The following is a 16513-nucleotide window of genomic DNA, read 5'->3' as shown; positions in this document are numbered from 1 at the left end:
ATTTCTAAAAGGCACGATGCATTCCTGATGGCCGTTAGATCTGTCGTCAGTGGCCGAGGTCTCAGTGGACGATCAGGAATTCACCACCAGAAGCAGTCAATTGAAATATAAGCTGTGATACAACAAACAGTGATGTATGACCAACACATCATAAACATACTGAGGCTCCCGTTACCCAGCAGCATTGTTCCCGCTCCATCTCTTTGTGGCCCATGTGTGTCCTGTGCCATACATGTCTGTTCACACAGATATAAATCCTGAGGTTTGTTGTTGTTGTGTGTACATACGTGGCCCAGTGGCTTCTCTGAATGGCCAACAATTGCTCATTGTGTGAATAATTGGAACAAGGTTATTTCAGCAGTTTCCTCAGCAAATTAGGGCCCGACTGAGCCGACCTGTCTCTCCCCCTCTCACGTCCGAGTCCAGCCGGTGACGACTGTATCTCCTCATTAGGGCGCTTCACTCAGCGATCGTCTTATCTCCCTCTCCTCTGCTCCTTCTGAACAGTTCTCCATCTGCGGCTAATCGAGGGCTCCGGTTTGGCCCCGTGCATTGTGGGTTCTCAGAGGTTGAATTTCAACAAAAATGGCCTGAGTGGAAAAGTATCTCTTCTCTGTGAACTCGGCCACGTCCAGAGCAGACTGCAAAGATGTCAGCCGTTTTCTTCTCTGGCCCTCTGCACCTATTTCTGAGCACACACGTCCTGCTTTGATCCGGACCCTGGCACGGGATTGGTGGAATGGAGCAAATATTGACTCCATCTGAGCCAGACAAATCACTCCCCCTTCCCGAGCTCTTTCTCTTTCCCTCTCTTTTACACTTGCTCAGTTCCCAGTCTAATCTGCCATTACCTCTTTCTCTCACATTCCCTTTCATCCCCTTTCTGCCACTGCCTCTCTTTTCACTGCCATTGTGTCCCGGTCCGTCAGTCTCCCTCTCTCCCTCTCTCCCTCTCACTCTCCTCCAGGCTTCTCAGGCTGTCACTGCGGTTCGGTCAGGCCTCTCCTCCTCCTCTCGGCTGAATTGGAGATCAATCAATTCAGTCCGTTTGGAATCTCAGTGTCAAGCTGTGGCCTGGATGTCCCACCTGGTTGTCGGACTTCATGCTGCTGCCTTGAGCCTGGAACATACTTGTGCAGCTGTGAGTGTGAAGACTTTGGTTTGTTTGATTCTAATGCACTGGATTACAGGTACAGATTATTTGAAGTTCTTTTTTTTATTTTCGTTTTACATCTAACTATGATGTGAGCCAGAGTTTCTCCACAGAACTAAATCTGGCATTAAACTTCTGAGAAGATTCTTTTAAACATCGGAAGCTTTGTTGTTTTGGAAAACAGTGAGTCGCAGAGAAGCCGTTCCAAATCTCAGTGATGTCAGAATCACATGGACCTGCACATCAAGAATGTAAATAGGCTAATGCATCTCCTTTTCTGGAGGTGGGTTCAAAACACAAAGACAAAAACAGAGTATCGAAGTAAGATAAACAGCCAATCAGATATCTCCAAACTATGATGACAGTTTTGGACAAATTTGAACATAATGGCAAGATGAAAAATCAGGTGATCGACAGAGTCATTAAGATTCATCCTCTGGGCTCCAGGAATTTCTTTAAGGACTTCCCATTGCCATCCCTAGATACAAGCCCCTAGCATGGTTTAAAAACACCGTCTCTTTCCACCTACAGAAACGATCACACACTCCTTCAGCCATATTTGTCAGTGTGCGAGGTGCTGTGTCGTCATTCCTGGAGCCGAGCCACGAGAACAGAGATGCTCTGTGGTCTGAAACTGGTTCACGATAAAAATCGGACAGGTCTTTCCTCTCGTCTCCCCACTTTGACCCATTTAAGCCACCCTGTCTCGCTGCCGCCTTCACAGGAGGAAGCCCCTGAACCCTCGAACGGTCTGAAGAAGCCTGAGGCCTCGTTAACTTTCACAGTCAAAAGGGTCGTGGGCCTACTGTGCCTGGGCCTGGAGCTGGGGTGAGTGTGTGTTTTCTGGAGGCAGGGTATGTGTGCATGCAAGAAGTTTTTCAAGTGATTTATCGCCCCCACAGGGCCCCAACACTCTGATCTGCAGTGCTGTTACTCAGATCAGCCATCCAAGACAAATAGCAGATCTGGTGCTTACATACAGACCTCCTAGCACACACACACACACACACACACACACACACACCCCATCTGTGCGCTGTTGTCACTAGTTGATACAGACATCTCGCTAATCAGTGTTCTGCGGTCGGTGGCGCATGTCCACGGGCCGGCATGTAAGTTATTGCCTCTCAAGGATCCAGTGGGAGAGGGAGATAGGGAAAGCAGGAGAAGAAAGAGGCAGATAGAGAGAATGAGGGCGGGGGGGGGGGGGGGAGCGGAGGGCTATAAGTGGTCACGAACCACTGGTGGCCATGGCAATGACCTCTGGCTAATTGTAGTCGCTGATAGACACGCTGCTCACAGAGATATCCATTTCACTAATCACACATGAAACACACCCTAAGCTTCTGCATGTGTGTGTGTGCACATGCATCACCCGCTGGAATCCACCCTCTTCATTCACGAACTCCGACGTTTACTTTTTGTATTTTGACAGATCGAATCTTAAGCCCACTCTGTAATGTGGCTCAGGCTTCACTTGTTGGCTGGCAGTGGACTTTGAAGTCTCTAATCTCCGTCACCATCGCTGCGCCCATGTTGTAGGATGCCTGTCCAAGAAAAGCAGCGGCAGTCTGGCCCCGGGACATCTCGGGCCCTGGGTGTGTTTATCACTGGATGTGTTAGTTAGACCATAACTCACATTTCCACTGTCTGGCCTCTCAGTGGCGGCAGGGTGGGGAATGTTTGAGGACAGGATGACACAGCTCTGGAAATGCTGTAGCGTCTTTTATCTCCCAGAGGATCAGTAGTGAATGTGTTTAGTATCATTAGTGTTTCTGTTCCGCCCATTATAGCTAATTTTCACCTTTATTCTCCTGCGTGTCGGCCCTGGGCTGACTCTCTTTCGCGATGAAGATGATGTTATTTATTACTGTGTCGTGCATGTGACTACGCCTCAAGTCTCTTGAGGCGTGAAAAGACACCACAAATGACTAAGAACCAGATCAACACTACAGTACATACATTCGTAAACAACTTTAATAAGAGTCCAAAAAAAATTGAAGAGGAAAAAAAATCACATAATTCTCATGACTGACATTCAGTGTCTTCAAATCAAAAGAAATATAAATCATCTCCTTCTTGTCGACATAACTCGACACCCCCCTTCGATCATGTGACTCTTTCTCTCGCATAGTCTCTGCCTCAGTGATGTTATGGATTCCGTCAACCTCAATAGATAGAGGATGAATACCAGTTCTGTCCGTGCAGCTAAGGATCTTTGCGATAAGCACTACTAGGAAACCTCGCATCCTCTACATGACCTTCAATTTGGCTATGACCAATTTTCTTTCTTCGCTCTCAAATGAAAAGTCACAGTTAACGGTTTCAAGCGTTAACAGCAGAAATCCTGGCCGGGTTCCAGCCTTCTTAGAGAGAGAGAGCAACGCACTTTCTTCCAGAGGGACCTTTTCATTTTACCCTCTGTGTCACTCTGTACCCCCCACTGCTTCCACTGGGCTGTTCGGATGGCATTAGAAAAACTGACATGGAATGTCGGTGGATTAAAAATCTTTTTATTATTATGTAAGTTGGCATCAAGCAGGTTTCAGTTCAGATTTAGACCACACACACACACAGACACACACACACACACACACACACACGCACACACACACACACACACACACACACACACACACACACACAAAAACACACACACACACACACACACACACACAAACACACACACACACACACATAGCAAAAATGTTTTCACTTTCCAAAAATGTCCTCTCTCCATAAGGTTTATGCTCAAAATGGTCCTCACAAATATACAAGTTCACACATAAAAACAGTTGTGCATCCATGACTTCAGAGGCCATTATAATGATTTCATGGAGACTTTATCAGAACCTCAGAATGAAGATTTTTGCCTCACTAGGACCGAGACGTTTTCCCTTTAAGGACAACTGGTCCAGACCAGGTCAGTGTTTATGCTGGAAAAGGTCCAAAAGGGAAACAAAAATGAGTCCGTTCTCCCACAAAAACGCACAGACACACACACACGCTCACACACTTTTCTAGGCCTAACTATCACCCTAACCCTAGCTCTGAAACCAAGTCTCAACCCTCAAACAACCCTGTGAAAAAGTGAGGACAGGTCAAAATATCCTCACTTTCCAAAAATGTGGTCACAAATATATAAGTACAAGTACATACACACACAGACACACACACACACACACACACACAAATATACACAGGGAAATCAATCCTGCTCAGAAGACGCATGTCTCTATGGTGCACTTATCTATGCTCCAAATTGGTGACGCATGTCTGGTTTCAAGAGTTCAACTGTGATTAAACAGCTTCGAGAAAACACAGCCGTGATTGTGTTGTTCAGAAGAAGGTTTGCTTGTGCATCTACACACTTACAGTAAGTCAGCAGCCATATTTCATCCATGCACACAACAAGAAAAGAATCATTCTTTCTACTTTGAACATGTGTTGGCACAATAATAGTCTGTCCATATTGCCGCTGGACTCTCCCAGCAGTGTCCCTGCTGCAGATGCTGCCAGCTCAGGGCCGGTTCCGACAATGGCTAGATCATTACTACTGATCAGTGTGCCCCTGTACAATGGAGCATTCTTATGTTGGATTGTGCAACTAAAAAAGCGGCTCTCTGAGTTATTATAGCTTAGTCAGGGCCCATATTGGTGTGCGTGTGTGTGTTTGTGTGTGTGTGTGTGTCTGAATGACAGAGCGAAAGAGGCAGTAGTGGGAGTGCATGGCTTCAGAGAGATAGAGAGAGAGATAGAGAGATAGAGAGTGAGAGAGAGAGAGAGAGAGAGAGAGAGAGAGAGGGAAATAGTTGTGTAATCTGTCCATTTTGTGTCTCCTGTCTCCCCCCCACACATCCCCCATCCCCTCACCCCTCTCACCCCACTCCCCCTCTGGCCCCCTGGCTGCCAGGCGTCACACCAGTTTATAATAAGGACCCAGGAAAGAGAAGGAAAAAAAAGTTTGTGGAGTGAACGAGGCTGAAAAAGAAAAAGAGTGAGAGGGAGAGAGAGAGAGGGAGAGAGAGGGAGAGAGAGAGTGAGAGAAAAAACGGAACCCTTCCCACTCTCCAAAAAATCACGGGGAGTGACTGTGACAGGAGGAAGGCGACAGAGAGAGAGAGAGAGGGAGAGAGAGAGAGAGCAGAAGAAGGAGCAGAGGAACTTGTCAGGACTTCACTACATTTCTTTGCCCGGACCAGACTGGAGCTTTAACCTGGACTCATAATCAATACCTCTGATCAGCAGCGGAGTGTTTTGCGTTCTGGAGGAGCATGCGGCTGGATTCACTGTTCAGGTAACACTCACACATCTGCTGCATCACACCACACTGAGCTCTGCATCCTCCCTGGAGCCCACACAGAGTTTAACTTGACTGTGGCTGTGATTCCTGAAAGTTTGTTTTGCGATGAAGCTATTTGGCTTTTACGCACGACGCCGCTCTCGTTGCGCACCAGGCGCCGGGCAGGTTACAGGATAGGAATGTACCCGAAGGCATCTGGGTTGAGGTTTAGCCTCTTTCCCTTTCTCCTCCGGGTGGGTTTTCGTGAGGCTTCTCCCGCTGCAATGTCTCCCTCTCCCTTCCCTTCCCCTTTCCTCGTCCCCGCGGCTCCGAGAGTTTATTCTACAATGTGCCACTGTAGCGGCCAGGGAAACGTGGACGCGGGTAGGGGGTCGTTACTTCGGCCTGAGCGGCTCTGTTGTGTCGGGCTCTGCGGAACCTTTGTCTGAGTTTTTCGGGGATAATTGTGTAGTCCGGTGTTGGGGAAGCTTCCAGAGACCACGGCGGTGCACCACACTGGGAAGAAGGGACCAATTACCCCGGCTGCATGTGGCTTGCGGACTTGTGATTGTGGTGATGGTTTGGTTCTGGTGGTGAGCGCTCAAATGTCCATCTTTATAAGTCGTTAAGTATCATGCTCAGGCTGTTGGTCCCTGGCAGATGCAGAGATGGTGTTCCACTTGTTTCCAGTGCACTTGTCTCCACTCTGTTGTGTGGTTGGATTTGGGACAATTACGCAACAACAGCAGATTTAAGGAATTTCTTGCAACAAGTTCATTTTGAGTTGGAACAAGTGCATTCACTTAACTTTGCTGTCACATTTTCCTGCAACAAAACGAGACCTACGATGATAAATTACTTTTTCGAACTGGCAGGCTGTTCGGTGCACACCCTGCTGTGGGTCAACACACTCCCTGAAGCACTTCCACGTTAAATTTAAGGACTTATCCCAAAATTAAAGGAGACTCTCAACACCATCGGAAACCATAAACCACCTCCCTTGAAGATCAGACCTCAAATAAAAAGTTCCCCTTGGTACAAGATGATTTTGGATGCTGTGAGTGATTGAGCCTGAGAGGGTGCTGTGTGTGTGTGTGTGTGTGTGTTTGTGTGTGTGTATGACCACATCCTCAGGGTGTGTACAGCCACAGAGAGAGGCATGCAGGGGGAAAACATGCTTGCTGTTTAAACCCATTAGTTTGTTAGCACCTCTCAGGCATCCCCAGATTAATTGAGATATTTGCCCGTGAACCCTGAAGGGAAAAAGAAACCTTTGTTCGACCCCGTTGAGCCCACACACCACCTGTGGCAGGGGGGAAAGTGGTATAATTGGCTGCTAAAGTACAGCTAGGTCACTGGAACATTCGCTAGGGGGTTCGCTCCACACGTTTGATTCTGTCCTTAAATAAATGTACATTGAGGGAGAAGAAAGTTGGCCATCACTGAGCGGAGGAGAATGGAAGTCTGTGTGAGTTCACCCAGCATGTCGCCGCTTCGCGTTTAGATCATGGAACAGTTGTGTCCCTTTTATGAAAGAGCTTATTCAACCTGCTGATTTTCAAAATGCTGTTTATCTGCAACTTTTTTCACTCTGTCGCCTTTATCCCTGCAGGCTCTATGTGCTGTGGGGCTTTGTGGTGGTCACGACCTCTGTGACCAAGGCCGCCAAACGGAAGGTGAGTCATTAACTCATCATAAGTCCCAACCGCAGACAATGGCACCCCTGTGGAGGGGGTGAAAGGTGATGGCAATTAAAGGATAGATTCACATTTGTTCACGTCTGTCTAATGCTCCCATGCCCATGGACATAATTATGTACACTTGAAAGAGTTCTGCACCCGACATTAAAAGAGTCTTTGCTCACTGTTATTGTTTCGCCTGTTAACATGATTCAAATGGATCCGCAGCCCTTGTTCTGATCTGAAATGGAGCCAAACTACAAAGCGTTCTTCTTCTGGTGTGAAATTCCCGCTTTGAGTTCCCTCCACAGCAGCCGAGCAATGAGTTTACTGTACAACACAAAGAGAGAATTTTGATACTAAAAAGATTAAGAGTTTTTGCCAAATCCCGACTTGATTTGATTCACTCCGACAGCTGATTCTCCATTTTTGTAATCGACAACCTCATCTTTTTACAAGCTTAATTAAACAGGCCTGTTATTTTTAGCTCTTTGACAATTCATTTCGGAGATAATCTTAGTTTTTTTTAATTGTCTAATCATCTTAAAGCAGCTGTGTGTTGTTTTTATATACTAAATGACAAAGTTCAAACTAGACAGGCACTCAAGAGCACATACCTCCCCACATTTAATTAGAGTAGGTCTGGATTTGTATTTTGATCTGCACCAAATGGCAAAAACAATATCAGTCCCCTAAACATGCCATATTCCCCCCCCCAAGATCCATGAGTTATTATAATAGCTAAATGAAAAATCAACAAAAATTATAAAAAACTGCCCTCTCTTGCAATGTTAAAGAAATAAAAATTATTTAGTTCTCTCATAACCCACAACCTTATTGGTCCATTAGTTTTTGCCAAATCCTGCTAACTAACAGAAAAACAAGCAAAACAAATGCAGATGATAATATCACACAATGTGAGAGGAGTCACTTAACAGAGCTTTGTGGACTTCCAGCTCATTGTTCAACCGTCCAACTCGCAACTTTACTGGTTTGGTTCACTCCCACCGCTCTCATACGGTCGTCTAAGCAGTTTTTTAGCACCAATTAGAAGACAAACACAGTAAGTGAAGGGCTGGCGAACGCTGGGGAGAATTCAGTGGTTAAAAAGGACAGATATTTCCCATAGGAGTTGGTGGAGACCAAAATCAGAGCAAAAAAGACATTGCCACATTCTGCTGGATGTTTAAATAAACAACTGTTTGCTAACAAATGTGCAAACTTCACAGGAGATGATATGTCAAGTTGATTCTGCAGCCTAGTATTCACAGTGACGGATTTCCATATCATTGTATATATTTGGGTCTTGTTTTACGACAGACTCGAAAAAATGTGAAGCTGTCTGTCAAAGAGCTGGAAAGAGGCTACAGTAACTGCAGTTTGACCATTTAATTTAACAAACTAGAAGGGTGTTTAGAAAGCGCCTATCTCTGCCAAGGCTAACGCCCTATCTCGCCTTGTTGGAAGTTGGAATAAAAATCCTGGATGAGTTCCTATATTCACGATCCACTCCAAATTGAATAGGTCCGTCCTTGGGTCATGTCCTGCCCCTCCAGAATTGGTTCAGTAGTTTTTGAGTAACTGCTAAATAACACAGCAATGAAAACATAACCTAATGGTAATAAAATGACATGAGACCCGGAGTTTACACTCACAGCCCTGACTGGTTCTTTGCTGGTGGTACCGCGCCGCAGGAGTTTAACCAGTAGCTGCAGAGGTCGACGGCAGCTGCTGCAGGGTCACCGCACCGCAGCTCATTAAGGTCCCAGTTATGTGGCAGCTGTGTGTTTGATGTCAGTCATTATGACCCACCACACCTCTCCTCCACACACACACACACTTTCTCTTTCTCTTTCTCTTTCTCTTTCCTTGCCCGCCCCGCCACTTTACCTCGTACATCGGCAGGAACCCTTAATCAGGTGGTGAGCTGGACTGAACAGAGACAAACACACAACTTACACCTGTCGTCTCTCCTCCATCCACAGACACTTTGAACTGAATGTTTACCAGCACATTTCTGCCCGTGTACACACACATACTCAAACCCATGGAGAGGAGAGAAGTGGAGCCCTGATTCATGAACTGGTTCTTTCTGAATGGAAACTTTTGTTCAGCTCTCATGTTTGCAGATCTGCCAAGCTGGCCAAAGCTTCAGTTATTAAATGAGAGGAGAAACATTTATCTACAGCCACCGAGGAAGGGATCAAGGACTGACTTGGCACATACACACACACACACACACTTGCACATATATACATATACAAACACAAATTCACAGCCAGATTAGCTCTGATTATGTCGTCTCTGCAGCACCTACATACTGTATGACACCAGCTCCTGTGGATTTATTCATTTGCTCACAAGCTGCTGGCAGGTTACTGAGTCTCTCCTAATCCTGATGGAACTGTGAAGGGTTCAGCTCTTATATATTTTGGCCTCTGAGGAAGGAAACTCACGAGACTGCAGCTCATCAGGCGACTCAGTTACTGTGAAGAAATAAGTCTTTCCAGAGATTTAAAATTTTGCAGTGGCAACAGCTTTGCTAAGTTAAGTACTTCTTCAAAATATTGCCAAGGTTTGCAGTTTTGACAGCCGAGTTAAGGTCGCAGTTAGTTGTAGTGCTTTTCTGAAGTTAGTCATATTCCTTATTACTTTATTTATCTCTAAAATTATTATTATATATATTATATTTTTTATGCTGCATAAAACTAAACCCCTTCCTTTTATGATATTTTGAATAATTGATCAAGCAAAACAATTCTCTGTTTAAAAATTCTTAAATGTGAATATTTTTTGGTTTACTGATACGATAGTAAAGTGAAAACTTGTATTTGCTCTTTGGATGGAAAATTAATCTTTAGATGATTTCTGGGAGCTTGTGATCTGTTAGATGTTAGCATTTTAGTGGCTAATGATCAATCAATTCATCAAGAAAATAATCAGTTTACAGATTGAAATGGAAAATTTGCTAAAATAATGTTTTGTTCTTTTAATCCGTGTGTCAGGTGACAGGCCGACGGTCCAGACAGGTGTTTGAGGCGGAGCCTGTGGATGGGGTGTGGTCTGCTTGGGGGGAGTGGTCAGAATGCTCTCAGACCTGCGGTGTTGGCGTCTCCCAGAGGAGCAGGACGTGTTTACCTCCTCCACAGTCCCCTCCCCTCTCCCACTCCCCACCTAACTGGGCGGGGTATCTGCCCGGGGGTATAGGAGGTCCTGTTATCTCACCTGGGTTCCCCTACTACCCCCCTCGTTTCCCTGGGCCACACCCACCTTATCACTCCCCGCCAATCTCCTCTAATCACAACCCAGGATTGTCTCTGTATCGGAATGCCCCCACAGGAGTAGGAGGAGGAGGGGGAGGAGGAGGAGGAGAAGGAGGAGCTCCTGTTCCCGGACAGGCTAATCCATCGCTCCCTTTTTACCAACAAGAATTCCCCCCAACAAATCAGGACCATGTGTCCGTTTACCGATCTCCCTATCACGCTCCTTCGCATGGCTACACCCAGCTGGCACGGGTCATCAGGAGACCGACCAATCCAGGAGCAGTGAGGGGTGGAGGAGGCGGAAGCAGGAGGTCGGTCTCCCCGAGTCGGGAGGGTTTGCCAGCGAGAAGGTGAGACAGAATTAAGCTTGCTACATAAATTAATATCCTCGTGTTTAAAGGTTGATAAGTAACAAGAAATAACACTGACCCACCAAAGTCATGCCAGACCAAATATGTGCTCTACGAGGTCCATTGAGCAGCTGTTCCAGAGCTTTCAGTCATATCACTCAACACAATCCTCCTCAGCAGATGGAGGTGCCCAGTGGTGATGGGTGCAGATGTTGAGTTTTTCCATTTCTTTTGAGCACTTTTAAAACTAAGCATGGATGAGTAGAACTGAGAAAATCTGCATTTCAATGATAAATGGGCCACATCTGCAGCATCTGCCACATGTGCAGCCACAGAAAAATGCGGCGTGATTTGATCAAAAGCTCCAGAGCAGCTACTGAGAGTTCAGTCACATTTCACAGAAATCACTAAAATATTAATTTTTAGATAAGATATCTCAACTTGGACTTTTCTTTTGCATATATTGTCTGAATTGTTGTCTTTATGTCTGTAAGTGTACGTTAGTTTTCTTAAACACAAATATAACCGTTGTTACCAGCTGTTTTTAACTTAATATTGACACATTATTTGTATCAGCCTCAGAAATGTTATTGTTTTCTTAGTAGTGAAATCGTTTTATTTAACCCAAAAGCTATAAACAGTGATTTAACTGATTTGGTAATGGAAGCTTTTTACGATTGCTTGCTGGGCCCCCTGAGTTCTGCATCGCTGCCACTAGCAACGGTGTTTATTTGTTTGTTTGTTTGTTTGGGATAAATAAAAATAACTTGGTTTCTAGGATGAGCAGCAAGAGCAACCACATTGGAGTAGAATCAGAACAGATTTGCATCCAATCACAAAATACGTGGATAACTACTTTATACTTAACTAACCCAGAAACAGCCAGGACGTCACCAAAATAAAAGAACCGCTGATTCCTCGGATCACTGTTTCATAACCACGTCCTGCTAGTTTAAGTGTTTGCATTGTTTGTGCATCAGAGAAAATGTATTATTCTGAGTGTTGGAGTTGTGCCCGTCTCTGCCTCTGGTATCTGCTGGGTTATTTCTGCCCGCTCATGTCGGTTGTAATTATACCGGACATTTAATGCTCTGCTTCTGCTCTTCTGTTAATCTCTCTCTCTAAATGTATTATCTCCTGGTTCTTCTTCTCCTTCTTTTTGGCTCACAGGTCCTCCAGCATCCGTCCAGGTCAGTTTGGGTACGGCAGGGTCCCCTTCTCTTTACCTCTGCACCGCCCGAACCGACAGGCCCGCCACACCGTCAACGGCACAGCATCACCAACATCTGGAGTGGCTGAAGATGAGGCAGAGAACAACAGGGGAGAGGAGGAGAGGGGGAGTGATGGAGAAGAGAGGCATGTGGTGAGGAGAGAGGAGGAGAGGAGGAACGTAGAGCAGGAGAGCGAGGAGCCCCCTGCTGCCGAGGAGGTGCCCACCACGACCGCAACGCCTGGCAAACCTCACCGCCATGTTGACAGACCCTCACACCCCCATACAGAGCACGTGAGGGGGAGGGAGCAGCACCCGTCCTCACGCTCCTTCTCCCGCTCCTCACCGCCGTCCGGATCCAGCCGCCACCGCTTTGACTGGCACTCGGTCACCGCTCCACCCCCTCCCAACGCTCCTCTCTCACGCCCCAACTCCCACGCCATCGCCTCGCCCTTCTCCACTTCCCTCCACCGCCCCAGCCCCGTGCACAGAGACAGGGAGCTCCATCCAGGCTTCAGCCCGCAGGCCCAACCCGAGGGGAGCATCTACCCTCTGCAGCACCCCCACGTCCCTCACCTGGGGGGGGAATCAGACCGGGACGGTGGAAGAGGAGCTCCTCCGGTCATCAGATGCTCTGGGCCGGAGAAGGAGTACCGCAGGTGCTTCTCACAGGTAAAACCTGTTCTCTGATTCTCCCCTTAATTTATTGGCTGCAGGTGGCCAAATGTTCACCTCTGCTGTGTTCTGCCTCATCTGTGTGTAGCCTGCAGTTGTTCTTGATTTATATGCACGCCATGTGTCGAAGGGAACAGTTAGACGGCTGTAAAACGAGGAGCTGAAGGTCAACAGAGAGGATTCGATAGGCAGATCATTCCCCGGCTCCGACACTGGCTGGTTGTCTCTGAGCACTCGGATGGAAACGACCTGCTGGTGCCTCCGCAGGCCATACTGGGTCACAACCAGTGCACACACACCTCTGTAGTGCGAAGCTACCGTTATTGTTGTGACTGCACATGTGTGTGTCTGCCTATGTCTGCGGGGTTATTGCGTGTGAACAGTGTGTGTTGAGCAGCGTGTAGTGGCTCCCGGCCTGGCTCCCGGCCTGCAGTGAGGAGCCCTACCTCTCAGAGCTGCACAGTGAAAACAGTATCAGTATCAAAGTGTGTGTCGATGTTGCCAAGAAGAGCAGCCAGACACAGACGCGGAGGGGGTGTCGGTCGGGCCAGACTCACTCTCAACACACAGGTGAGAAAGTGAGGGCGACCTCGCCGTAACTCAGCTCTCACTGACACAGGAATGCCACACTCGATTTCACTCAATTAAGTGTGCGACTGAGAGTGAATAGAGCCTTTCAACCACACTGGGAGTTTTTACTGACCAGGTGTTTTTCTCAGAGGTCCTAACAGCGATCTAATATCTTGTTTAAAATGTCTCTGTTGGTACGCTGGAATATTTTAGGCATAAAAAACATTTTTGAAAGAGCACCGAATACAGAAGATTCCACATATGTTAATCAGATGCACCATCCTAGCATACCACATCTGACAAGCTCACGCATTCTCCACCTTTTACAGTGGCTGCTTTATATTAAACAGTTGGATTTTCCACCGTATTTGCCTTTTTTTTTTGTTTTAAATACCATCAATCAATTCTTGTGTCAGGAAATAAAAGAGGAGCCACAACACATGGAAAGTTACAGATATTGAGAGTAACTTTTTTGGAGGCATTTCGTCTTTATTTAAAGAAACAGTTTAAGCGTGGAGGACTCACTCCATGCTCTACCAGGTACCAGGTATTCTTGTTACGAGTTAAGTAGTTAACTCGTAAGCCAAAAACAGATCTTTACTATCAATGGAGTTATGCGTGACACATGTAGGGTCATGTATCATGGATGGACGTCAATGTTTTATTCATCAGAAAACGACTGATTTTAAAACAACATTAAGAAGCTAGTTTTCTATGTAAAAAGAAAAAGTTACGATTGTTAAACGTCAGGTATTGAAGGATTGAGATTTGATTAAGTTGTTGTCCATCAAGTCGCAAAAGTTTAGATGATGTTTAGATCTACAGTTCAGGACGGGGGGGGGGGGGGGGGGGGATTCAGGGGTGGAGCCAAGGGTACCACTGGCCACGCCTGAAATCGGATTAGCCCCTGAAAAAAAACTTACTTACCAACAATACTAGCAAAATTAAGACATCTGTTAAGAATTTTTGTTTTCCAATCATTTCTGCAGAAAACAAGGAAGGAATGACTTGAATATGGACATTACTAAATCAGGAATTGTACATTGATAACATATAATTGGATTCTCTGTGGACCATCACTAGGGCAAACTAACAGCAGGTATCTCTCTTGGGCTTATCAGAGTGGTTTTTCTTTTTAAAAACAACAAAATGCAATCATGAAAACTTTGATTCCGTCTCTGCTTTCACGGAAAATATAACAACCGCGAGCGAGATATTGCACATGATGGATGGAGGAACAGAGAGATGAGATAAACTGAAAGCAACAGATCTATAGTCCCCTTTTAAGATTTGATCATGGGGACAAAAATACTTCATGAAGGACATGTGATCAGGTTATTTACGCCTGCAGGCCACTGGCGGCAGGTCCGATTTGTGTGAGACTGTAGAGGGAGGTGAAAAGATAGACGTGAAGTAATACCGCACACACACCCACACGCAAACACACACACAACTACAGAATCATTTTCCCTTTCACACTCACTCTACATGTGGCTGTCACTGAGTGGAAGTAGACACTTGAGTCTGGAGACAGGTTGGCACTCATGAGCCCTTGACTTTTTCTCTCCAGATAAGTTGGCAGCCTCTCGACGTCTTTCATCCTCCTCTCTCTCTGTCGCTATCTGACTTTGGGCGATAGTCCCTCTTGTTAAAACCGATTTAGCAGCTGGCAGCGGGCAGGCCGCCTGTGTGCCAGCAGTGCTAATAGCAGTCCTGTGAGGACTGAGCCTGACTCATTGAGTTACATATTTACTCAACATTAGCTCGTGCTCTCCAGCCTTGTTTGTTCCTGCAGTGGATTGTTGGTTCGCATTTTTATACGTCCGATCATTGCTTGAAGAGCGGTTCAAAGCTCTGATGAATGCAGGACTTTGCCCAGGCTTGTACATACATGTGTGTGTTTGTCAGTGCGTGTTTGTGTGTGTGTGTGTGCAGGCGTGTTTTTGCGCTGGTAGGGAGTGAGCCAGACTGAGTGTGACACATGCTATTATCTATTAGGTGTGTTTGTCATAACACTGCGCGCCTGAGGCCCATCACAAGTGTGATTGGCTGTGTGTACATGTGTTTTTACTGTTGCGTAGAAGCAAATGGGGAACCAGGAGAGGGACAGAGGAAATGAGAAGGGCAAAAGGGGAAAGAGTGTGTGTGCGTGTGTGCGTGCGTGTGTCAGTGTGTGTGTGTGTGCGTGCGTGTGTCCCTGTGTGCGCGAGTGTGGGCTGGGTAAGTATAAGTAGTAGTGAAAGAGAGTACTGTTTTTAGAAATCTGCACACAGTAGTAGGAGAGTGAGCTAAAGGGCAAAGGGACAGAGAAGGTGGAGAGGGGGAGGGAGTTGGAGGCTAGTAAGGGTAAAATAAAGGGGCCAAAAAGCAAGTCCCCTTAACATAAAACATGAAATTTGAAGTTGGAGAGGTGTTTTAAGGTCAGGCTTAGGTTAAGGTTAGGTTTTTGCTAAGTTAAATGTTAAATTTAGGTTTAGGTAAAGTTTAGGTTAGGCTAAGGTTAGGCTTTGGGTTGATATCAGAGTAAGGGGCTAGGGAATGCATAATGCCAAATGAATGTCCTCACTAATATATAAGTGCTGCGTGTGTGTGTGTTTATGTGTGTGTGTGTATCTGTGTGAGACAGAGAGAGGGAGAGAGAGAGAGTTGTATTGTGCAGGAGGTAAACGAGGAGTAGCAGGAGGGATGGTCAGAAGTGGCAACAGGGAGAAAACTCAAATCCTTCAGGAAAAACAAGAGGAAGTTTGTGCCAGAGGAAGAGAGGGATTCATGGAAATGTGAAGTGTGTGAGAGTTTGTGTGTACAGTACGAGCGTGTGTGTGTGTGTGTGAGAAAGTGTAACCAAAGAAGAAGTTATTCTGTCAGAGCGAGAGGGGAGGAAAAGGTGGAATTTGAGAAGAAGCTGTCTGAAAGGAAAACAAGAAGAAGACACTGCAGCTTGAAGTGGACGTCTCTGCTCTTCTCGTCCTTTGCACTCTGTCTAAGTGTTTCATCCACAGATTCCGATGAATCTCCTCTCACTTCTTTTTCTGTCCACTTCTTTGGAGTAAATATTTACGGAGGGTCACAGACAGTGCGTGGCCCTGCAACACGAAGTGAGGGGAGATGAGAAGCATGTGGATTTTAGACGTTAGTGTAGTAGCACGTCAACACGCGGCCCAATGAGATCGATACCAACGGACAGCATGGCCTAATTCCCACTGGGGACAGGGGAGAGGAAACATCGCTCTGATCAGTGTCCTCTTACTGTTCATCTGCTGAAATCCAGATGAGAGAAGCTCGGAGTTGTTAATATTGACTCACAGCAGAGTGCCATTTGACCCTGGATCTC

The 16513-nt window shown here is 46.3% G+C and overlaps 1 protein-coding gene across 1 annotated transcript in view; it reads left to right on the top strand.

The window, feature by feature from the left end:
* The first annotated feature begins 5054 nt into the window (after positions 1-5054).
* adamtsl4 (ADAMTS-like 4) overlaps positions 5055-16513 on the top strand; it is a 35745-nt gene continuing 24286 nt past the window's right edge. Inside the window, exons 1-4 of the mRNA XM_053432489.1 lie at positions 5055-5450; positions 7048-7111; positions 10120-10727; positions 11898-12609. Coding sequence (XP_053288464.1) covers positions 5428-5450; positions 7048-7111; positions 10120-10727; positions 11898-12609 — 1407 coding nt within the window. The 5' untranslated portion in view covers positions 5055-5427. The remainder of the gene's footprint in view (positions 5451-7047; positions 7112-10119; positions 10728-11897; positions 12610-16513) is intronic.

The sequence above is a fragment of the Pleuronectes platessa genome, chromosome 10 (genome assembly GCF_947347685.1).
Source record: "Pleuronectes platessa chromosome 10, fPlePla1.1, whole genome shotgun sequence".
NCBI lineage: Eukaryota > Metazoa > Chordata > Actinopteri > Pleuronectiformes > Pleuronectidae > Pleuronectes > Pleuronectes platessa.
Note: the sequence above shows the minus strand (reverse complement) of the source record. Positions and strands in the feature narration are given on the sequence as shown.